Source organism: Perca flavescens, chromosome 5 (assembly GCF_004354835.1).
Source record: "Perca flavescens isolate YP-PL-M2 chromosome 5, PFLA_1.0, whole genome shotgun sequence".
Classification (NCBI taxonomy): Eukaryota; Metazoa; Chordata; class Actinopteri; order Perciformes; family Percidae; genus Perca; species Perca flavescens.
In genome coordinates, this window is record NC_041335.1 from 19,643,224 (window position 1) to 19,669,398 (window position 26,175).

Sequence of the window (26,175 nt, forward strand, 5' to 3'; positions counted from 1 at the left end):
AAACGTTTTTTTTCAAGGTTGACGGGAAGACCACACAAGGGTTAAAGTGATGACAGAGTAAAAACAGAAAGGAAAGACTTTTTCAATTCAAGTCCACTTTGTGCAGCACAAACCTGCCTTTGAATATTACATGTACAAAATGTATGTCCATTATGTTTCTACCAAGAAAAGCAAACCCCACTTTCGTACTCAAAGCACAGGGTGGAGTAAAACATCTATTGACAAGACACTAAAATAAAGATTTGTGACCACATCTTTCAGAGCTATATTGCCCCTTAAAAAGCATAAATTTGGCAGTGAAGGGGTTCCGTCAAAACACTGGAAATTTTGAAATATCAATCTAGCTCTCAAGGCCATCTTACTGGACAGAGGATTTTACAGGCACTTTAAAAGCAGGGGTGGGGGGGAGGGGGGGGGGACATATCTGAGTTGTTTTTTATTGTTGCCAAGTAGAAATCCTTTCTATTAATTTTGAAAAAGAGTTCTTGAAATTAATCTGTAGGGGCAGCCCGCTGTTTGTGAAGCTAAATGTTTTTTTTATTCTCTTGGTTCTGAACTGTTTATTTTTCTTTAAAGCCATCACACAGAAATTGCTGCTGGCACACCCTGATATTAACTATATGAAGCATCTCACATTGAGACTAATATGAACAATATTTAGAATAACAGAAATGGAAAATATATGTACTTATAAGATGTAACCCAATACATGTCATTTAAAGATCCCGTTGGTGACTGATAACAGCTAACAGCTTTTTACCTCAAATATTTTTTCATTACAAATTGAGCTGTCACATTGAAATGAAAATAATACTACATCTGTGTTATTTTTTTATGTGAAATCACAGTCTGTGATTACCTTGTATCCGGTGATGGTGCTAACATGTCGCCGGGGCATCTTCCATCGTACACTGAAGGCGGTGCAGTTGACTGTCTCCAGCTGGATGTCCAATGGAGGACTCAGACGATCTGTTTTTTTTCAAACACACACAAAGAGGCATAATCAGTGAGGGGAACACAAGATATACGAGGCGAAAAGTGTAAGTGTCACTGTGACAATAGGCAGCCATAGATTATTGAACCGGAGACAATTAATGTAAGATTCAGATGGCCGCTTGTGACCTTTACGTACAATATTATGAGATTGTTTGGCATCTCAGCTTCTTACAATCTTAATGTCAGCAAAACATATTAAACCCTAATTTAAACTTAAAGCTGTCTTGATTGAAGAGAATTGTCACCCAACCCTACAGTGTTTTAGCATCTTTAAGCTCTGTTTTGGTTTTCTGAACCGCAACTTTTGTTCATTCTCACCACTCTCATCAGCATAGTTTTTACAGCAGCAGCAGGCAGCTCTGAAAAACCCACTGTTAGCACCAAGTAGCAGACTGACAAAGGTAACAACTATAGCTGGTGAGCACAGTGAAGCAAGATATTTCCCGTAGATGTTGGTGGACCCCAAAACTGAGCAGCAATAAGAGTGAATATTATATTCACCAGAGGGTCAATAAGTGAACTCTGAATTAATGCTAATGTTACTCTGTACAGGATGTCTCAACATGTAACTGTTTGCAAACGTTCATCAATGCAAATACGTCAATGTTGTGTTTACAGCTTGTTTCTGATGCTCCCATGTGGGCAAATAAAATGTCAATTGAGGTTAAATAAAGATAAAATATTTGTAAAGATTTTATGAGGCCGTGTTGCGCAAGCTGCCTTCTTATTTATGTTCTCTACTGGCGCCCAAAGCTATCGGTAGCTGCACCCTTCGGTCACACAGAGAAATGATTTATGTCATTCCTCGAACCCATACTGTGTTTGGTGAAGGTGCTTTTAAAGTTTTTGCTTCTGTCATCTTGCTGTGAGCTACAGTCCCCTTAATCTAGATTATTTTAATAGCATGGACGATTTTAAAATTAGGATAAAGGACTTCCTGACCACTGAATGCACTGAATTCAGATTTTCTTAGTGTTTAATGTAATTTTTGTCTTTTGTATTATGTCTGTTGTTTGCTGTTTGTTACTGTATGTTGAAACTGTGATGCTGCTGCCTTGGCCAGAACTGTAAAAGAGATTCTGAATCTCAATGGGACTATTTCCTGGTTAAATAACGTTAAATAAAAATAAAAGAAAAAAGACACCTTTACAATTTTAATCCTACAACTTCATCCTTGTGAAGATTATTTTGGTGTATAAATATATATATATATATATATATATATATATATATATATATATATATATATATATATATATATATATATATATATATATTGAAAACTCATTTTAGTTGTTTTTTTAGAATAAGGGAAAAAATTGCCTGCAGATTATATATAAACGCTCTGTCAATAGTTCCATGACATTTGAACAAAAGCAATTGTGTTGCAATATGTTTCCAACAAGCTAATGATAATTTAAACATAACCTACACTGTATTTCACCTCATAGTCTATTTGAAGGGTAAAAAAGGACCATTTAAAGTGGCATAATCTGTCGCTAGATGAGCTGGCATCTAATCTTAATTGACTCTGGCTTCAAATGTCATTATTTTCATGGTCTGATTTATTCAATCACGGGTGCTTCTGTGATACTTCAAGAGATTGTTATTGCACCTTCAGTATCCAACTGCAGCCTGAAAAGCTTCTTTGAGAAGAAAGAGCTCTAGAGGTATGGATCATCAACACCCCTAATGACCTGCTTTATATCATTATTATTATATTACATGGCTTTAATGGAGAAAAATGAGCAGACAAAGACTTTTTCAGCCTCATAGGCATACGCTTCATGTCATAACATTTACACAAAGTAGAGGATTGTTACATCCAGACAATGAAGACGGTCCTTAAAATAGTGTATAACAATATACAGTAGTAGCTAAACATTATGCATTATCAATTGATTTTATTTTTGACTTTTTTATATGCAATTTAAGAGTAGATTCATATATGGCCTGATTTAGGTGACAAAAGGACAGAATTCCCTGGTACACAGACATGGGGATTAAATTGAAGTCTCGTGTAGTTACAGTGCTGCTCTTTTCCACTTTCCTTTTTCTCTCCTACTTCTAATGACTCCCTTCTTTTATTTCCTATGCTGACCTCTCTCCTGCCCTTCTGAATCCACTCGTCTCTTTTCTGCTTTCTCAAACCCTTCTCCCATGCTCTTCCATCCGAGCGGGTAATTCAATATGTCAGCTGAATTCCCCGATCATCCATATCTCCCCAGGAGTGCGGCCCTGCGAACATACGGGTGAGCTGAACTCACAGAATTAGAGCAGATAGATAGGGGAATTCTCAAATCATCATTTTCACATCCATCAACATACAGCAACTTACAGTGGTATGAGTAGGTCTGGATGAATATTTTAATACTCAGAGGGACTGGAGTAAAAATATGAATCCTGAAGATCTTGACACAAACCCCTGAAGCTGGTGGATTGTTTTTGGCAGGTAAGACATGATTCTGTATTGATCCTGCATCTCCACAGGTAGCCTTGCATGAACCACAGAAGCTGTTCTGAAGCAAACTGCATCTTTTGAGCAACACTGGCCTGAAGCTGGTGATTGGACACTTGAATACAAAATTATTGAGACCGTTGTTCAGAAAAAGGCAACATGAAGCCACGGTGTCAGAAAACCACCCACTTTCATGCTCTGTTGATTAAGAATAAAGCAACGGCTGCAGAATCTCAGGCAGAACAAATCAAGGAACACACCAGATTAACAAACACCTTCTTCCACAGTTCTGTGATGTTTCCTTTGAAATAACTAATTACTCTCTTAATCTAAGTTTGAAGTATCGTCCAAATAATAGCTTGACTAATACTGGATTTTTGAGGCTAATGATATCTAAAATTGAGATTTAAAAATATCCAATTATGACATATTTTGCAACCAAGATAAACTTGTCAGTGCTCTCTGATGGACAAACTATGGAGACAGATATTTTTGGCATTTTTCTAGTCTTATTACTTATTGGCTGACATATGGACTGATACCAATGTATCTGTAAGAAGCTAATATCGGTCTAGTTTTAGTCCACTGTCTCACTGTTTGTCATGTTTCAAATATGTTAATATGGAGCCTTTTTTCATCTGTTTCAACAGTGGGACCCAAGTCAGACATCTTTTCTATTACTCTGATTCTATATTTCAACTTTCAGTGTGGTGCTGATCTTTCCAGGTCTGAGTCATCCAAAAGTGAATGACCACTAAGACACATGCCAATATGAAGAGACAAACTGTGAAATGTCATCTCCTTTCTCATATATTTTTTTTGTCTTTCACCAAACAATATTGTTTGTACAGAATGACATAAAGGGTTTAAAAGGCATGATTTTTATAACAAGTTTAGATATACACTGCAGTAGGTATAAAGAAATAAAGCTGAATAATTCTATAAACTAATTCAATAGCTTATTCTGACCGGGGAGAAAGCTGTCAAAATACTGAAAGAGTAAGACGTCATTTAATTTTAACTCTTTCCTACTACCAGCTTTGATTCATCTGGACATTGAGCCCTGTTGACATCTCCCTCCCTCAAAATGAAGCCTGAAAGACCTCAAAACAAGTACAAATGTCACTGGAAGTCATGAAGACAGAACTACAGCCTTCCTCTGTATGGCAGTCCCAACTGTGGTTAGTTTTCTGTGCTGACAGACGGATGCAATAGTCAGCCTGCTATAGCCTGTGGGTCCTAAAGAGTGAGGGTGACATACGACAGAGTCAGAAAGACTGACAGTGAAAGAAAAAGGAAGTGATGGAAAGAGGAGGAAAAGGAAAGAAACTGTGATGGAAAAAGTGTTCAGGGTGACTGGATATCAAAAAAGGTAGAGATGTGAAATGTGTGTGTTGTTGGTCTAAAGCCGAATATTTACTTTTCTGTCTTTCTTTCTTAGACAAATGTTTACATATTTTGTACAGTTCTTAAAATATGTGGACAGTTTTTATTAAAACAAACAAAGGCATTTCCTGCTTAGCCATAAATATGTCCTGCTTCAAACCTATCAGAATTTAAAGTGTGAAAATGACAGTTATCGTATAATTTCTAGCTCACCGATTATGATTAAAATGCAGTTTTGTGCGGCTGCTCATTGACTAAACGTGCCTTACAAAGAGAGGGGTGGGGACCTTTTTTTAAATGACCTACGTGACATGCTGCTCTGGCGCTTTTGTTGCAGAATAACCACTTCTACGCTGTATGAACAGGGTTTAGGGTTTTCAAACAACCAAAGTTAATATTTTTCAGCCTTTATATCCATAATCTAGATCTTAAAGGACTTAAAAAGTTTAAAATGGTCACTTAGATTGTTGTGAATTGGTGCTAAAATATTATGTTTCAAATGTGACGTGACAAAAAGCTGGCTTTAGGCTACTAGTGTAATCAAACAAATAGAAAAATAAGCACACACTAATGCTGCCCTCATCCACAATTTTTCATTATAAAGTATTATCATTATTGTTATTATAAATCTGGTATAAAGGTCAGCGGGTAAACTCACCAGATCTCCGAGCATTGGATCTTCTTGCACAAAAGCAAATGCTGGCAGTGCATATCGCAAAAAGAAGTAAGTATAAAAGACTCCTCTCTTTACATGTAGATTCCATTTCTTCTTTGGGTCGAAAGTTTAAAACGGTCAAATGTTCATTTTATCACACATTCAAACGCGCCTGTAACTGTAAATGTAACTAGCCCCTTTGCTGATAAAAGTTTACTCTGATAAAAATCGTTTTCTTTTATCTAGAATTTGGCGCAAAAGCCATCCGAAGACAGGCAAAATAAAAGAATGCCCAGAAGAAGTGGCAGCTACGGTTTGACACTGATAAGATTACAGTCTGCAAAAGATCAGTAAGTTGGAGACATTTACGGACGGACAGACAGCCACTGCTCCAACAGGCGCGCTGACAGACGATGGAGCGGGTTGTCCCGACAATAAGCGCTTAATGCGCAACGACTAAAACAACTGAATGGTAGGCACGATCATTTTTACGCATACATCTCGCTTTGGTGTCACGCTCCGGTCTTAAACAGCAGATGAGAAGGACAGCGAAGTGCATGAACGCGGGGCCATTTAGAGCTAAGAGGATAACGAGCCTCTAATCCGCACACTGGACACAGATGGAGAGCATGTCTTGAAGCAGGGGAGCCGCTCAGGCAACATACAATGAATGTGTGTGTGTGTGTGTGTGTGTGTGTGTGTGTGTGTGTGTGTGTGTGTGTGTGTGTGTGTGTAACAATGACCAAGGAGGCCAAAACAATGAATCATTAATTCATGTTAATGAATTAATCGGTTGCTGTACTCATCAATATGTGACCACAACTGGCCAGCTGATTATGTGTTCTTAACTGTGGCTTCAACCTGAAACAAAGAAGTAAAGTTTGAATGAGAGGAGTGGTCTGAGTGTGTGTACACAGTGTGCACATGCCTGCGCGTGCTTGTGTGTGTGTGTGTGTGTGTGTGTGTGTGTGTGTGTGTGTGTGCGTGCGTGCGAGAGAGAGAGAGAGAGAGAGAGAGAGAGAGAGAGAGAGAGCAGTGTTTCAGCCAAAAAGGCATTGTTCTTACCCAGGAGGGCCAAAGAAAAACAGTACCAGACAGGGACACTATTAACACTGATAAAGTGCAAGAATTATTTATGTTATATAATAAAATAATATCTAACCAGCAACCAGGTAACCAGCTGATTTGTTTTGCCATTTTCATTTTCACTCTGCCATCTACTTAGAGTCCTTTACTTAGACTTCATTTTCTGAGCCAGAAATATTCTACCTGCATACAAAACAAGTATATAAAATCCAGTAATTAGTCAAGCCATCAATTTGGACAGAATAAGTAGTACATGAAAATCCTTTTATCCAATTCTGATCCAACATTTTTGCCCTGACTCACACTGTCGGCTACTAAAAAGTATTTCCGAGTAGGAAATTACAAACTACTGCAAAGACCCCTCAAGTAGTGTTACATGTTCATTTTAGTCATTTTTATAATGAAACCATCAGTGCAGTAGCACAGGTCATACCACCCATTCTGATAGCATGTATTGTAAAAGTGGAATGGTAATATTAGGCAAAGACGGATTGAAGGTGAATACATCTATCTAAGACATAAAGCTCAGAAGACATGATTTCATCTGAGTGAGGTTAGGACATGTCAGCTCTAATTGTTAATTTCATATTCATGCTTTTATATAGTGTGCACGCACACACACACACACACACACACACACACACACACACACACACACACACACACACACACACACACACACACACAGAGAGAGAGAGAGACACACCAACAGCAGTGAGTTACATACCAAGTTGCTATAAGGATATTTTTTACTTTTAATAATGTATTTGCCAAAGATGCTGCTGGTGTATAAACAGAGAGGTTATAATTATATAAAAATTCTATACATCAATAAACACTTAAAATGTCCTTATATCTGCATTATAGACAATCAACTAAATAATAATACTACTTATAAATGCTGCATTACAAGTCTTTTTTATGTTTATCTATTTCCCGGTGTAGTTTGCCTTTATGATATGCAGCAATACGTTTAACAAAGATAAGAAAAGAAACAAAAAAGACAAACACACCACCCATCATACTCAGAGACTTTCAGAGCAAATACAACATTATATTAGTCTTATTGCACATTGCAGAGTTGTCTTAATGTCCATTCAGCATGCTTCCTTTCTTCTCCACATTCACATGTGACACTTGTATTAGTCATACACTCTAAATATGATCAGATTTTTCCAGTTTCTCCACCTGCCAACAGCCAGAGCAGTACACCTCTGCAGAGGTCAGATTAAGATACAATGAGTGAATTATCATCACTATTTCAGAGAAACTTGTGGACAAAAGGAAGATGCTCTAAAACATTTTATTTTTATTTTACACTCTATCAGGATTCAATTTGTGGATTTAAAATATGTAACAGGAAACTAAGGTTATCACTGATACAGTGCCCTCTTTTATATTTCAGGTCCAGGGTTGGCAGTTGGAGCTTGTGAAATTCAACAATGACACATAATCATAGTGTTACATATTCATTCAGTTGATAGTACTTCACCGTTCAGACAAAAGTTGGATTTTAAATCGTCCTAGCCTTTGTTTTATATTCATGGAATGTCGCTGAAAACAATTTCAGTGACAGAATTGTTTTCTTTGGATGTAACTTTCAAAAACGCAAATCCGCAGCGTGGACTGATATACTGAGCACCAAACTGAGGAGAGCTTTCAGGGATCTCGATAATGTAACAACCTAGGCTGATCGTGACCAAGGACTAACACACAAACGTTTAGTGAGATAATGAGCAGCGTCTGGATGATGGTCACTGTGTTGCATGAAAGAGAAACTCACTGGTTCCATCTCCTGGACAAACACAAACACACAACACATAACGGAGAGACTGAAGAGAAACAGAAAGAGAAACCCATGCACTGGCAGGTGCAGCCAGCCCAAACCAAACCCTATATTTTCACACAAACAAACCAGTCCAGCTTTCTCTATTTCTTGGAAACAAGCTTATTAAAACTAAGATGGAAACACAAGGTAGCTGTCATACTAGCCATGTCCAAGTAAATACAGTATTTCTTACTTTTTATTCAATTAAAAACAAGCAAATAAACCAGATGAGTGGTTTAGAAAATTGTTTCTCTCAGTGAGAAAAACAACAGCCTGTAGTCAAAGGCATGTGACATGATTTGTAGGATTTTTGGCGAACTAATTTGTTCTTTCTCACCACACTGCAAAGATCACTGAAAATATCAAGATACATTGATTTTAGTCTTTATTTGCATCAGTAAGTTTGTTCTTTTGCACACATTTCTGTTATGCTGTTATACCCCACAAAAAGCTTAGAAAAAATCCACTTTACATGAAGACATGTTTCTTTCTCTTTTTTACACTAATAGTTTTCATTGAAAAGTATTTCAGAAGTCATTTGCAAAAGTTTCCACATATACCTTTCTCATCATTACTTTAATATATGTTTATAAATATAAAAGTACAAACTGTAAAGAAGAAAGAAAAAGGTCTAAGCAAAATAAAACATACATACAACATTTTTTGTAAGAGCAAGCAAACAATATCAAAGGAAAGAAAAAACTGTTCAGAAGATGCTGGGCACAGGCTGGGGAAGATACTGTACATCTTGTTTACAGCACACACACAAAATCATCACATACATTGGTTAACTTTACATGATAGTGGTAGGGAAATTATTTAGTTAATTGTACATCCTAAAAAAAATGGCCAGGTTCAATGGCTAATGTACTATTACTAATGTATTGAATCAGTGTATCCCAATTTGTCTGAAATCTGCTTACTTGCAGCTTTGAAGAAAAGGTCAGTCTTTTCATTACATATGTAGACATCCTTCATAATTTCAATAAAGTTTGTTACCGCAGGTGGTTCAGGCTATAACCATTTTCTTACTTGCAGGCAGCTAATAAGCAAAAATGTCATGTTATAATAATCATAACAATGAATACAAATTGCATTCATTCATTCAGTCTGTAAGTTGTTGTATTTAAAACAAAAGATAAAATAAGAAAAAAACAGAAAGGATTACTCTCTGGTGTGAGCACCACTGTTGCTGTAAATGTGTAATAAGGTAAACAGTGGCAGCATTAAAGTCCTATACATGCACGTGTGTGAGCAGTCGGCACATCTGGAATGTTTAGTGTTTTCAACCCGGTTTCTAATCTGCATTAGAAATCACTGAATGTAATGTTCTCAATCTGAAATCAGACATTTAGGTTTCACACATCTATCTAGCGGGCAATAATGTCATACTCATTACAAAACTGGAGACAAACATGGAGTAAACGGTCTATTTGACCCCATCTCAACATTTCAGAGCCAACTCCCAGTGGTTTAGCTTAGCAGACGACATCGACTCTCACAGCTCTCATAGCCTGATCACTCTCACCCCGAGGCTCCAGCAGCACCAGAATACACACGGTGTGGATTACATTGTAAGCACCACTGTGGCTCCCCACAATGATCCATCCACCACCCATGCGTATTCAACAAAATCATCAGCAAGGCAACTTCTTATTACTTACTCACTCTATAAAAAAGTGTATGTCCTACAAGTAACATGACAAATCAAGGGTAGATACCAGCTGATTTGCTAATAACAGGGCAATCATGTTTGGTTATTTCTTATTTTTGTAGCTCCCATTCTAAATGTTAACTTGAAATCCCAACCTGAATTAAGTAAATCCAAAGAGTCCACCACAGTTAAAGATGACTTTGAGAGGTTAAAGGGGATCACTCTTTATCCTGCCCTGAGCCATAACTCTGGCAATTGTTGTGGAAATTAACATGCTGGCTGATATTATCTACCTGCCCTGGCATACGTTACACAGGACTAATGGTCTACAGCCATGCTGGCTCTATAAGGCTGTACTTAGGCACAGCAGTGCTTTGAGCTAAATGCTATCATGCTTACATGCTGATGTTTAGCTTCTTTTTTTTTAGTTAGTTAGTATGCTAACATTTGCTAATTAGCAACCACAGACTGTTAAAAATAATGGACAAAGTTTCCAGTTCTAAAAAGTGATGCCAATGTGGAAGTGCCTTAAACCTGCATTCTATCTAATTTCAAGCAGGGGGCGACCCCAAACTGACGACCCTACTTCTCACTTGATTTATTACCTCGATAAATATTTTCATAATAAGTGTATGGTCTCAACCGCTAGTTTTAAGCCTTCTTTAGAGGCAGGGTTGATAATGTTGAAGAGCTAGCAAGATTTAAAAGTAGAATCTCCTCGCTGGCTCCATCTAACCCCTCCCATTGCCCTCGGGGCTCCCCCCAAATACAGAATTGTACAAGCACCGCATCATTGCTTCAGAGCAAAGGAGAGAAAGGACCACAATTTTACTTCATGTCTCATTCACTGGTACGCAAACCTCATACTTGATACCTAAAACCTAATGTTATCATGCCGAATGTTTAAAACAAACATGATTACTGTTAGCAATGCTGCAACCACGCGCATTGAGCTCAGGCTCATGCACAAGAGGAGTAGAGCACGCGCAGCGGGGCAAGGAGGCATTTCATTGGTTCTTTCCAAGTGGACTGCGACGCAGTGATTGGTGGGTGTTTTTACAAGATTAGCTCTGACCACAAAAAGCAGAAGCTGATGGGAATGCCATTAATATTTCATATATTTAGTCATTAACCAAAGTATTGGAGAAATTTAAAAATAAAACCTAACGATGGCACTAGATGAAAAGTCAGGTTATGACCAAAGTCATAAGGATTCATCCTCTGGGGACCATGGATGTCTGTATTACATTTCATAGCAATCCATCCAATAGTTGTTGAGATATTTCAGTCTGGACTAACCGACCATCATTACCATTCCTCTAGCTCAGCTTAAAACAAGTATGAGATTTAAACGTGTAAATGTAGAAAACAGGACTATCACCAATCTCCCCACTCTCCCTGTCAGTGTGGAGTCGGGATACTCTTTTTTTCTGCTAATTACTAAACCAGTAGCAGTGTTTTAAATCAGACGTCCATTCAGGCTGTTAACTCCTCCCTCCCATAAGCCACTCAGGGAGGCCAGTTTCATGTTGGCCAATAATGACGGGTGAAATGACCTGTGCAATTAGCCGTGTTGCATATAAGTCAAACTGAGCCCCAAAAATGGCTGACAGATTCAATTGCAGATTGGCCCCTGATTAGCCCTCATGCCTTGCAAAAATGGGAATGGACATCTGTTTGGTGTATTTGCTGCTTGCAATGGTGTAATTGCTTGAGGATGAGATATTTCCATACAGTTAAGTGGGCAGTTCAGTGGAAAGGGAAGCCTCTTCTGAATGATTAGTAGTCTAACTTCTAAAAACATAAGCGGAAGACCACTGTTATTCTGTATGACTGTGCTCAAATGGTTTTTGCATGTTGGATGTAGTCAAGTGATTACAATACAATGTGGCTAGCATGCACTGACACAAACATGATTCATCACTACACTTCAAGGGTCCATGGACGTGCATGTGTGTTTATACATTTACATATACTGCACACACACATGCGGATATACAGTATGCATTTCACATCAACCTTGTAAAGTTAAACTATCTTAGAGGAAACAGCTTTATCTAGTTCTGCTGGAGAGCAAACAGCGGAACTATTTCGCTGGAAAAACAGTTTGTGTGCACCAGAACAGCAGTACATTTTATCCACAATAATCATTTACTGCAGAAGAGAGAAAATGAAGGACATGGCTGCTTCTTAAGAACAAATGTTTGCAGGGATTCAATGTGTCTTAGCAATTGAAAACTGAAGTCATCTTGGTCATCTCCATATAATTGAACATGTGGTATACTGAACATTATTGTAAATATATACAGTATTTGTTCTGCTTACCCTGAACAAAAAGTCTCAAAACATTACAGCTGTTTGAGTTTGGTTAGTTTTACTGTGGCACTGGCTAAAAAGAAATAAACATATTCTAACTACTATTGAAAGAAGAACCCTTGACGCATTCAGCCTTGGTTACAGTAATAAATACAGCGTGGGAAGGAAGCAAAATCCCTCAACAATGTTTCTTTTCATCTCTCATTTGTTTCTCTTCATCTGGCCTTCACAATCTTTTTTTACCACTAGAATAAGTGCATGGGCCACCATTAGCTGACACTAAGAAACAAGTATATGCCACACAAAACAATTTTAAAATGTCTCCTGGTCTATTATGAGCATTCAGACATGCATGGATTTCCAAGCAGACCTGCAAGGCCCGAGGGGTCAACTCATCATTTTGACTATTATACTTTATTCTAATTGATATGTTTTCTCTTCATTGTGTTTTCAAATATTTGAATGCATTTCTTTGCCATAAAAAAATGTGTTTGAAAGGTGCTGTGGCACTAAATAAACCTTCCTTGCCTTAAGCCACTTTGACTCATAGTAAACCTGCAAAATGTCGCTGAAAGAAATATTCAGAGGTTTTTAATTGAATTATCTTTGGATGACGAACATGTAACTCCAGACAAAAATCACTACATAGACCAACATACAAAATCAGTTGAGCCAGCCTATAGAGAACTTATATTTTCAGGCTATAGGGTGCAAATGAGAACTCACCAGTGCTTGCCCTCTGATTTATACATCAAACAAAGCTTTTAATATTATACAACTGTAGTACAACTTAAAACTTTCAACAACAACTGACATGCAGCAACATCATTTTTATGCATTTTTCTTAAGATTATTTGTGTAGCTGAATGTGTTTTAATGGGCCTTACAGACCTAGATCAGCAACAGTGCCCAGCCCCAGCTCTCTAAGAAGACGAGGAACATCTCCCCACAAACCTTACAACAACCCAACAGACATGGCAAGAAACCTCGCGAAAGGAAATTCGAAGAGAGATCCCCTCTCCTCGGATGGGTGTTTGTGTGTGTGTGTGTGTGTGTGTGTGTGTGTGTGTGTGTGTGTGTGTGTGTGTGACTGTGTGCACATTAGTAATTATACCAGTTTCACACCAGAAAGGTTCCACTCATTTGTTCTGTTTTCAATCATTAAAACACAATGAATACATCAGAAGATGGAATTTACTCATTGCCATTATTTCACTGAAGAAGAGAATCTGCAGCTTTATTTAAAGTAAAGTTCTGAGTTTCTTATTGACACCCACTGTTTACAACCCAGGCTTCCAAAGGCAGTTTGCAGTATTTTAATTTGTTTAACAGGATCACTCACAAAACACATGTGCAGTAAGCTGATCCATATACAGCATGAGCCAATTCCACAGATTTCAACACCATTCATCATCGTCTTTAAAACGTTTAAAAGTCATGCCAAAGAAATCTGATGAAATGACACTTTACATCTCGGATTAAGCAAAAACCAAACCAAAATAACGTTTTCTACTGTAAAACGTTAAACACCCAGTTGCTGTAATGAATATCAGCTCAGGCTTCCTTGATATAATCTGCTCATCAGCTGCCAAAAAAACATGATTTCAAGCTCACTGTGGTTATAAGTAGCAACACAATCCACTCAGTCTGTTTTGACTGGCTGATTAGAAACACGTTCCCCATCCAAAGTCAACCAAACACAAAAAGCAGGATGGGAAATCAGGAGTATTGATAGTGGAAAGTGTGAAACTTCTCTCAGCCATCTGAGTACACAGACTGAGCCTCTTTCATAACATAACCCCTCTACCCTCACCAACTCTGGACCTTAAGTTCAATCATGAATATATAGACTCCATTCCTCTGTGAAGTCTGCATGGGTGGAGACAGGAAGAAGTAGGCCTAGAGGATGGACCATCAGACGTCACAAGCACTTCCCATCTCTCCTGTAGACCTCTCCTTCTCCTCACGGCTCAGTCAGGATTGATGGTGAGTGGGGATGTGCAGGAGTCACTGCATTGTGCCAGAGGAACCGTGCGCACTGAATGAAAACCTGTAGACTGTAAACAGGGAGTATTTTTTTCTTTCTTCCAAGCGTCGATGGATTTGCAAACAACTTCGGAGGGAAGTCTTTGCTTTCCGTTTTGCGCTTCTGCCTTTGTTTTCGAGCCTTCTTGGATGTTGCGCCACGCCGCACAGCGTTTGCCAGCTGGCATGTGAGTGATAGCGTGCAGTTTACAGTACGCAGGCATTAACACATTGATCTTCCCAATTTCCAGTGGCTGGAACCCGAGCCGATGAGTGCGCCCCACCTTTTCCTCTCCAACTATTGGACGTCTTCAATATGCTGTTAATCGCGTTTGCCAGATGATACCTGTTGGTTTTTTATCGCGCCATGTCCTTCTGTCGGACTGAAGTGGACAATGAAGTTATGGGATAGCCTGAGCATTTCTTTGATACTGCTGAGCGCCGTGCACGCCAGCCGGCTTCTCCGGAGCCGACCGCAGTCCACGTCCTCCAAGAGGAGAGGGCGCGCCGCCGAGAGTCCCCTGGAGCTCCCGCCGGTTCAGATCCGCCTGTCTGTCACTTCCCCGGGCATCAGCCGCGCTGAGGCGGATACAACGGACTGGGAAGAGACGCTGGCTGGAGGGGAAAAATGTAAGAGGCTGGGTTTTTTGTATGAAGTGTCCAAAGTGCCACAAAACATCACAAGAAGTAGCCTAATTTGCACCCGCCAGGCTTTCTGAGTTTTTCATTATTTTTATTTCAAAAAACTAATAATGAGCTTGTTATCTGTGTCTAACAGAAAAACATTTTGACCGAATTACCTAAATTGAAAACATGTCATGCATGGTCACTCACTCTATTGGCCAATTTTCAAAAATACAATGCTTAGACAGAATTTGATAGGCCTTCTGAACAATTCTATCAAATTATGTCTAAGCATTGTATTTTTGAAAATTGGCCAATAGAGTGAGTGACCATGCATAACAACTTACGAGTTATTGAAACATTTGCAATGGTGGCCTCTAACTTTCTTACCAATTAGGCCTGCCTCATTCAGAGCTAGTGGATTTTGATGTTATTACTTTCTACATAGCTTTCCAACAGTGTACAACACCCACATTAGAAATGTGTATTAGTTTTGGACAGAATAAAATGATAGAAGGTGGGCAACTAACAATTATTTTTTATTATTGGTTAATCAAATTATTCTTTTTGAATAATTGTTAAGTTTATAGTATAAATGTAATAATACCTGTCACAATTTCCTAAAGCCCAAGATAATATATTCAAATGACTCATGTCTGACCAACAGTCTTAAACCTCCTTATGCTTAATTTATTAAGGACAAACAAGCAGCAAATCTTCACAACTGAGAAACTGTAACCAATGAATGTTTTATGTAAATATTAAAAATGACAATAGTTGTTGACAACTTTTTTGTCAATCCACTAATCAGTTAATTATTTTAGCTCTAGTGGTATTTGCTATCAGGCTATGTAGTGGCTGCTGTGTCTTTAATTCAATCAGTCTGGTGCATAAATAAGAACAGTAATGTTGTAACTTGGATGAATCAGTTCAAATGGAATTCCTCTGCAATAACAAAAAAACAATGTGTACCATTTCCACATTTAAATGTGTAGTTGTGTGTAGACACACTCCATCGGTTCAATAGCCAGAGGGATGAGTTAAAGTGAAACAATATGTGCTGATACGCCCTTATAAGAGTGCCATTTTGTGTTTCAGACACAATGGAGGAGCCCCTCCCAAGTGAGTTTGAAGATGTGGTGGACTTCATCAAAGTGACCATCAGTAGAATACGTCGCTCCTCCTCATCCACCGTGTACTCATCCACCTCCTCCCCCTCCAAAGTAGACTTGAGCAGCAGGACTCGACACAGACAGGAGAGGAAGAAGGGGGCGAGCCAGCAGAGTGGAGGAGGAAGAGGAAAAGCTAGAGGAGGGAAGACAGGGAGGAAGGTTAGGGAAGGAAGAGCTAACCGACGAGGCCAAGGCTGTGTGCTCAAACAGATCCACCTTAATGTGACAGACCTCGGTTTGGGCTACCGCTCCAGCGAGGAAATGATATTCAGGTACTGCTCCGGACCCTGCAGGAAGTCTGAGACCAACTACGACAAAATCCTTAACAACCTCGCTCACAACAGGAGGCTTCCTCCTAAAGACACGCCCCCTCAGGCTTGCTGTCGGCCAATAGCATTTGATGATGACCTCTCGTTCCTGGACGACAACCTCGTCTACCACACTGTGAGGAAGCACTCTGCTAGGAAATGTGGTTGTGTGTAGAGAGTGTGAGCTGGTGTCAGGCTTTGTGTTGAAGTGAGTGTTTTCTCTTCTGATTTACCTCTTTATGAGCAAACTTTCAGGCATTATGTGTGGCCATATGACTTGAGTCCATCGGTAAAGGAGTTAATAAGTAGAGGACGTGGCGTCTACAGTTTTTTCCCCAAAGCAAAAATCCTCTTCTTCTCTTCCTCAATCAAAATTATATTTATATTATAATTCCTTTACAGTTCACACCTTTCATACGTCACTAATATGTTCAGTGGGATTTTAAATGTTTCAATGGATACTCAACCTAAAGGACTGAAATCAGACACAATGGATGATTCAGCAGACTCATTCTGTCTACTGTATAGCACATATGTTACATGGAAAAGGTTATACATATGAAATGTATTTATGAAATCTTGAATATATTAACTTATTGATATTTATTTTGTTTTTATAAAAGGAATACGTTATTTATTGTAATATGATATCTCAGTGTTTGCCAAAAGGTTTAACCAAAAGAGGTTGGTGGTATATTTCCAAATAAAAGCAGTAAAAGACTGGGTGGTTTACATTGCAAAATCTTTTAGGTGTCCTGTGGAGTTGTCTTGTAAACAAACAAAGTTATGTGTGCATTCAGTGTTTCTCACCAATATACATTTTGTGTATCCTTGAGGTCTAACAAAAGATTTTAATATACCATATTTTCTTCCTCATAAAACATTTGCAAAGCCGATTTTGAAAGTCATGCATTGTTTACATCATGTTCACTAGTTTGCATTCTTCTTTGCTGTTGCATTGCTACGTGGCTTGACCAATTGTCGATCAGCGGAATATCTGAAACTGGTGGCAGGGAGGTGTGTTACCCTAACCCCTAACCCTAACCCTAACCCACATGATTATACTGTACAATACAAACATAACGGGGACCCTCTCTTAACAACATTGCTCTATAGCACTACTAGTGGTCTAAAACTCCACAGTACAAAACAAAATAAACAAAAGTTTTTCTTCCCGGGAAAACCATTCTCAGTATTTTAGCGTTTACAATGTTCTACAATTTTAGTGTCATTTGACTGCATTGTTTCCTGTTTATGTTTTTAATTAACAATGTAAGAAAGTAATGTGAGAAAAGCTATATCAAAGCATTTTGTTGTCATGATTAGAAGAATAGTTGTTTATTCACTGCTAATTTCATTTCCTCTCAGATGGATTGCTGTTAGTGAAACAAGATTTTATCACTTTATAAACGTAACTACAGCTTTATTTTTATACGGTACTCACTTTTAAATTGTCTCATTTAATTAATAATAAATGTATTCCACACAGTGTAGTGTATTCTGTATGTAATTACTAGCACACATGATTTAGTGTTGTGTGGATGACTTTAGCAGACAACAAGCAATGCTGTCATAAATTGTCTATCTTAACAGTCAGCACACACTCAGACAAAAACTTGGGTTTCAAAAATTACGCTATAGAGTTTTTTACATAAACTTGACATTGATCAAATACAAGTTAGGTAACAGAAATTAATCATTGCATTGCTGTCACTTTTCATGTAAAAGAGGGATAGGAACAAGCGAGCAATAGGCCATTAGGGATTTAAACTTTGTAATAAAGGATGAATAGAATCTGATGTTATCAAATGACAGGAACAGGCATTAAACACAGAAGAGAATGGAGTATCTATGCCTAAAGTAAAGTATAGTACCTACAGTGCCTAAGAATAAAAGGAAGGTGAGGCAGACAATGAGGAATGGAAGATAGATGGATGAAAGACCAGTGTTACAACATAAAGAAAACAACATGGAAAAATCAGCCTTGGAGTTAAGAGCTAATATATGTTTGAAGAGAGAGGGAGGACAACGAAAAGACAGTGTGATTAAAAGGTGGCGGATATCAAGAGAAGACAATGATGCAGGGCAGGAGTTGGAGAACATGAGAAGAGATGATGTGTCTTGCTTAACTAATGTGTTTGGTCGATATAGGATCCATCCCCTGCTCTCTCGCATTTCACAGCCCTTCCTCTAACTGTCTCCAGAGCTGTTAATCAGTGCAGCCTGGTTCAACAACTACAGGGAAAAACTGGGCTAGCCAAGTCTCTCTTATTTCCTTATGCAACTCATTATCTCTATACACAACACTGTGATTCTCTCTGAGACATTTTGCAATCAGAGCTGATAGACCAGTCAAGCTCAGAGCAGGTGATTGATACAGTTTGACAGCTGTGGTTTCACTGTTAAGACGTGTTCAGCTCTACAGCTAATACTAAGAAACTTGAAATGCTTACGTCACTGTGTTTGAAATGTTGATCTATTGGATGTCGAACATATCACCATGGTAACATTATGATAGTAAAAATCTGCAATATCAATATTTTATCAAATGAAAAGGATTGCTTTTTGGTCAACCTAGAAATGCAGTGCACATAGTGAGTCAACACGTTCCACAGCCATTACTTCTACTTTTCCTACTCATTAATTTAGCTTCCAAGCCACAGATGATCCTGTTGAACTGAATAATCATTCAAAACCCTATTTAAAAAAAAAAAAAAAAATGTTTTAAAAACTACACCCACAGTGTGGCTTGGCAAAACGTCGACTCTAGTCTAATGGCTACTGCGGGGCCGATTAAACATTCCTGCATCAACCATAACAGTGCCAAACTGGTATTGGCCCCACTGTGGAAATGTACATAGTTCATCAGCTTTAGCTGTGGACAACAGAGGAAACCATTAGAGCTAACTGATAGTCAGATGATAGTGTCATTAGTCAGATAAGTCTACTGCTCTTTTGTTCATGGTGTTAGAGGAGCTTGTAATGAAGGATAATGTTTCACCGGAGTGTAATACAACACAAGTGTTAGCGGTTGAGGGGATGGTGTTCCAAACTGCAGGTGCTAAATACTGGCAGAACTGTAAGTGCTGACACATTAATGTCACATTTTGAACTTCAAAGGGTTAGTTCACCTAAATTACAAAACTCTTACCTGTGATGGTGTCTAGCCATGCAACATTTAAAGATACGAGATATCATCTCATTACAATGGAGGTGAATACAATGTCACGGCACGTTGTGCTCACGGCACTAGAGAATTACAAAACAAAAATCAACAGGAAAACCTGTTCTTAGAAGCAATATCCTGGTTGCTCTTGAAAATCCCAAAACCTAAATATGTTTTCTAATTTAAAAAAAAAAGTAGTTTGAACTAGAGATGGTCCGATACCGATACCAGTATCGGTATCGGCTCCGATACTGCCTTAAACGCTGGTATCGGTATCGGGAAGTACTGGAGTTTATGCACCGATCCGATACCACGTAATAAAGCCCTAAAGAAAATCTACGTTAAAGTAGTTTATTTATGTTCTTTTTCCGTTATAACTGACTGTCAAACTGGAGAATAAAAGAAAGTTCTTTGACATTCATTGTTGGTGTTTGTTCATGTTTCACAAAGAGTTAAACCTGAGAAATCATATCACATCCATACAGAGATAGTAGTATACAGTTTTTAAAACATAATAAAATATATGACACACTGGTATCGGATCGGTACTCGGTATCGGCCGATACACATGTTCAGGTATCAGAATCGGTATCGGGAAGCAAAAAATGGTATCGGACCATCTCTAGTTTGAACGATAACTATTAGTGAGGTTTATATGGGGCACATTTCTCCCATGATGTCCAAACCAATCTGGAGACGCTAAAAAAAGTCAACCTGCCTGTTTCCTTTGAGTCTCAGCATTATGGTTTTTAAGATTTACTTTATAAGAAGATTTACATAGTAGCTCAAAATCTCACAATTCAATTCAAATCAGTGACCAGCTTGTTTACAGGAGGAAGTAATTGTGGGCATAGCCTTGTCCGCCACCATTTTGCCAGCTGGCCTGAGAAAAGATCCGAATGATAACCTACAGGATGTGCAATCACGGTATTATCAGACATATCACGGGTCTTCATGAGAGATCTGTCAAACACAAGAAGCTCTTTGTGCCACTGCTCTGGAATATGTCAGTGTGACTCAGGCTATATGACAAATCATTTGTAAAGTCACAGAAGGAGGGAGGAGAGGCGTCACAACATCAATACAGCTGCCAATTGAAGACGGCAGCACAATACTGATCCTGTTTTTAAGATCAAAAGAGGCTCCAAGATCTGTTATCTTCTCATATTCACAGTTGATAAAAGTAGTTTGTCTTTTGTGAGTATTTTAATCTGAGAGTCTTAAAAGCCTGAAAGTCATAATCAGAAATACAAAAGGAGGAGTGAGGTTCAGGGTTTTGGCGTCAAAGTTCTGCAATATTAAAGTAGATGGTAAAAAGTCTGAAGAACACACTAGTATTGCAATGATTCATACAAGAGTAGCCTAGTAATAGTTTAAGAAGCACAGCTGTCATTGGACTGCAGAGGCAGAGGGGATAAACATGGAGCTAATCGCAATGCACTGATCATCGTCAACTGGCCTATCGCCAAACCTCCAGCCTGGACCAGCAGCTGAAGGCTCCCCACTAATCTCTACCATCCATCCATCCACACCCACCCACCCAGACACACACACACACACCCACACACATAGACAGATACATGTTGTCACACAAACACACAAACAGATACGTGTTGTTACACACACACACACACACACACACACACACACACACACACACACACACACACACACAGACAGAAAGAAACGTGTTATCAGTCATCGTTAGAGTGATCTGCAAATGAAATATACTCTGATTCACCCAATGGCCAGCTAGATGAAAAGAGAGAACAATCTACTCTATCGTCAGCCTGTTCTCATGATCCATATCTACTTTTTAAGGACTTTCAAGCGGGGGAGCAGAGCTCGTGTCCCAGGGAAAAACACAAGACTTTCACCATGGAAACATGTGTTCGAGTTGCAGGAGTACTACTTAAGGGGACTGGTGTTTTAATCCAAACCACAATCTTTTTTCTAATCCTAACTAGTTGTTTTGGTGCCTAAATTTAACTCTAGTTGCTGTATGACGGTCAACTTTTGTCGGCTGAACAGCCACTGTAACCTCACGGCTAAATTTAACTGTAAAGACTGCTAAACTTAACTGTCATGGGACCGGTTGTCACATGATCAGCCGGCAGTCATAATTTCGTAGGATATCATACAAATTGTTGTGCATAAGTTTTCGTACGATATCATACGAACCCATTTATGAGAATGCGTTGCCATTGTAAAACACTACAACATCAGTGTTGTGACTTTCACTAAACCCTCTATTTTTAATCATCAATTTAGTCAGCTTCTGGAAAATGTTTTGAATTTTGCAGGGGATTTAATATTTTGTGGGCTTGAAGGAGACAGTGATTGTGGTGAACTCCATAAAAAGGAGGTTAAAAGAAATGTCTGCAGCTTATACGTATGATGCAAGCGTTTGATATTTTAAATGTACGTGACATATGAACTTCGGTTAGCTTGAGTAAGTCTGACTCAGACACTCTTTTGGCCGATGCATTGCTTTGACAGGACTTTTAGAGCAGCAGAAGGAAATGTAACACTATCACCTGTGTGTTGGTGTGTGAGAGGTGTTCGCTCAGATGGTTAAATATTCAAGTGCAACCTGAGAATGTGCGTTGCAACGCTCCGTCTCAGCCTCACACCTGTGGGACGTCATGGTGTGTGTGTGTGTGTGTGTGTGTGTGATCCTGACTTAGGCTACCTTCGGGGATCCATTACAGACCAAAACACATTTAATTGGGGATAGTTCGTCAAATTGAGGACAAAAAGGTGTGTCCACAATTGGGAAAAAGATGATTTTTGGTTCAGTTGTAAAGGTTAGGGTTAGGGTAAGTCTCCAGGAAATTAATGTAAGTCCATGTATGTATCTAAGTAAACGTGTGTTTTTCTGTGTGTGTATTCATACAAGAAAGTGTAAATCTCTATGTTTGCCTATTGTTACTAGATGAGAGTGCCGGTTTAAATAAGTTTTATTGTATAAATTTGCCATTTTAAGTCTTTTATTAGGCAAAAGTTGCAATGTAAACCTGCTATGTGACTGTGTATTCCTGGTGCTCTCCATCCTAACAGTGACGTAAAAATAGAACAACTTTTATCCTTTTCTGTTCTGCAGTGTCCCTCTTGGGACTAGATGTGTGTAAACCCTTTTCTGAATGGATGGATAGCATCCCACCGAGAAGGCAAAGCCAAAGATTTTGACAGGCTGGTTGATGACGTGATTTTCCGTCCACTTCTGTCTGTGTTGTTAGAGTGCAATGATAAGAAACAGCTCAGAGACAGACTGGACCGTAGCGCTGCTGAAGAGGAAGCTGTCCGCTCCAATGTGGCACACCACATCAAGCAAAGAGGAAACTGCTGAGATGATGCGACGGCCTGCTTGAAAGGGGTGTGATCCTGAATGACACCACCAAAGACACAAGACACAAGCTCACACTAAGTTATATATGACCAGCTAGGATTTACGTCTGTGAAATACTTTTTCAAAACTGTATTTCTTTTAACACAGAGAGTTAAATAGTATACTTGCTTGTGACTATAGACTGATGGATTGCATGTACGGCTTAGTGACATTTCTACTTGTCAAATTTATTAGCAATGTTTTGTCTGAGGCCACTTGTTTCTCAGATAAACTTTTAACTGTTAGCCTCGCTGCCAAGAGCTTGAGGTTTTTATCTATTTAGATTCACATTCTCATTCAGAAAACCTTTATTGCCCTTCACAATGTGATAGAAACATGTTTTTGTCTCAGGCTGTAGCACCGGTGGGAGATCAGGTCGGCTATTAATCGTGGGGAGTGATTCTGTGTGCAAGATAAAAGCAAACTGTTGTAGTTAGCTACAAAACCAAACTGTTAGCTAACCTGAACTAAACTGTTTGGTAGCATATCTTCCCAGGGCCTTTGTTCCCCAGCGTAATATCCTCTTAATAGGACACATTAAACAATTTAATGTTCTCAGCAATGCTTTCCCCTAGGTCAACTGTTCAATGTATGTTCCCCTGGGTCAATATGTTGCAAGTTTATAGCTTACTAATGTTACAGCCTACTCCTCAAAATGCCCTTAAAATTTATGGGTAAGACCGTTTTCTTGACTTCTAACTTCTTCAAAACCTACAAAAAGACAACATCAAACACAAACTTCAAACAGCTTTTACAGCCATAATATGTTTAAAATAATTAAACCATTAATCATGTTATTTGCTCCATTCATAACATAAAAAACATGAATTTGAGAGTTACATAACATACTACAGCTGTTCCCTCTGGGGTTAAAGCTATGTAGATATTACAAAATGTACATAACATACATTGTCAATACATCAGTGTACATTCCTCTCATCGTTTACACACATGGCTCTGAAGAGCCCCTGCTACACTCAGGTACAGAGTGGAACTGCTCTAATCTCCTTGTAAACACAGTGTGTGTGTGTGTGTGTGTGTGTGTGTGTGTGTGTGTGTGTGTGTGTGTGTCTAAGACCCCAAGAGGCCAACCAGACCACTAACTCACCATTCATTCTCCCCTCATGAGGAAATGGCATAATGTCCCTTAGCTTCATCCATTAATGTTTCCAGCGCTCCATCCTTCTTGTTCTCTTATACCCCCTGTGATTAAACTCAGGAATGCGTGTGCTTATTCACATGTACTCCTGTGCCTGTATCTGTGTCTATTCCCTCGTGTTAAAGGGAGGAACCTCTTACTTCCTCCATAAACACCTCAGTGGTAAGGATCTGTAGCGTGAGCTTCTGACTCCATCCCCCTCTGTAACTGCAGTTATGCCTCATAAATAGGACACATAGAAAGTTATTGAAATGTTTTCGGCTCTGGGAAAAACAGTAACATTTTTGGGCCAGCATATAAAGAAAAGAATATAATTCAGTCATACAAGGATAAAAAAAAATAAAAAAATTGGGGTTTTAGTAGACAGGCCTACCTTAAATGGGTGACAGAGTGGCTCACTGGTTAGACTGGTCAAGCTGGGTTCAAACCCTGTGAGAGTAAGGATCCACCATGCTTAATTGTATATGGGACTAATTAAGAATCCTATTTATATTTCACCAAATTTGAAGACACTCCATACTGGTTTACTCAATACATGAGTGTTAAAAACAAACATAACACAAAGTAAACCTTACTTTAGTAATCCATATACAGGGAGCACTCTTTAATTTAGACATTTCTCATCATTTTCACCATTGTTTCTTTAGCATAAGAATTTCGACATATTATGCATGCATTGCATGCAACATGTCAGCTAGTCGCATGATACACCTTGCGGTGCAACATGGACACGTGGTCAGTGATGGACCCGGGGTCATAAGGTTTTTCGGGTCTTGTCATCAGACACCCTCACCCAAGCGACCCACCCGGGGGGGCTGATCAGGCCCTGACTTGTGTACAGGTAGCTTACTTTGCCACGTCACCCCTCTTGATCCAGAGCCAAGAGTTAAGCATCAGCTGAGGCTAATTGTTGTTAGTTGCAAATTAGTAAACCTTCTAAATAATGTAAACTGCCAACTGAAAAGTTCAAGATGTGATGTTAACATAATGCAAATAAGCTAGGTGGTTTATCAAGCAGCATGTGTAGAAACAGCTGCATACTGAGTTTTAATCAAAGATATTACATTTAAAGAAAGTAGCTTGGCTAACGGTAATGCTATCTATGAGTAGCCATATATGTCAGGAATATTAAAACTTCTGACTGGTACTGTATATTATAATGAAACCTGTAAAATGGTTCCATAATTAGGGAGTGGGGGGGGATATATGTACCAAGATAGAAACTAAAAAGGTTTAATATAGAACCGCTTGTTTTATATATTCCTGTGCCGTTATCTGCAATTTGTCTTCTGTTCTGTTGTCCATTTGTACTATTTAGTTATTGGACATCTCGATTTTGTTGTGTTTCTGAGGTAATATTTAATGGTAATAACTATTTTATTTAGTCTTTACTCATTTCCTTACAAAATTGTAATTGTGGCCTTGTTTATCTTTTGTTTCCTGTATTTTATTAATCGTTGTAAAGTTTTATGAACTTCTTTCCAAACTTCTGTCTTAGCTCTTTATCTGAAAAGGGGATGCAGCACTGTGTGTGTGTTTGCCTCAAAAGATCATACATCTGATGAATATATTACGCAGGTTGGCTTTAGTAGCTTACTGGCAATATAACATACAGACATAAAATACACAAATACAAACAGATGCATAAGCACTGTATCCTTACCATCTAACACAAACCACATCCATACTCTAAACTCGTGCTGAACGGAAAAAACACCAAACCATGTGTGTATACATAAATCTACAGCTCATCAGGGCACTGGAATAATATGGGCTTCCCAACCATGTAAGCAAGCATTCCTCTGTGATAGCTGCAGCATTGCATAGATGTTTCCTCATCATCCTTTTCACAGGCTGAAAACTAAAATATAGGTGCTGTTTTAAGTTAGAAAACTGATTTACACCTCAATGCAAATCTAAATATTTCACAGTTTCACTGTTAATGACCATGTTC

General features: G+C 38.7%; 1 protein-coding gene across 1 annotated transcript; it reads left to right on the top strand.

The window, feature by feature from the left end:
• Positions 1 to 14,341: 14,341 nt before the first annotated feature.
• Positions 14,342 to 17,657, top strand: gdnfb (glial cell derived neurotrophic factor b). Its single transcript, XM_028578635.1, has 2 exons — positions 14,342 to 15,034; positions 16,127 to 17,657. Exons 1-2 carry the CDS (start codon positions 14,800 to 14,802, stop codon positions 16,681 to 16,683), a joined length of 792 nt encoding a protein of 263 aa, XP_028434436.1. The 5' UTR covers positions 14,342 to 14,799; the 3' UTR covers positions 16,684 to 17,657.
• Positions 17,658 to 26,175: the final 8,518 nt, after the last annotated feature.

What these genes read in the sequence shown, in the direction of transcription:
- gdnfb (XM_028578635.1), top strand. Translation starts at nt 14,800, where the DNA reads ATGAAGTTATGGGATAGCCTGAGCATTTCTTTGATACTGCTGAGCGCC. An exon ending in GCTGGCTGGAGGGGAAAAAT is followed by an intron (nt 15,035 to 16,126) that starts GTAAGAGGCTGG and finishes TTTGTGTTTCAG; the next exon opens with ACACAATGGAGGAGCCCCTC.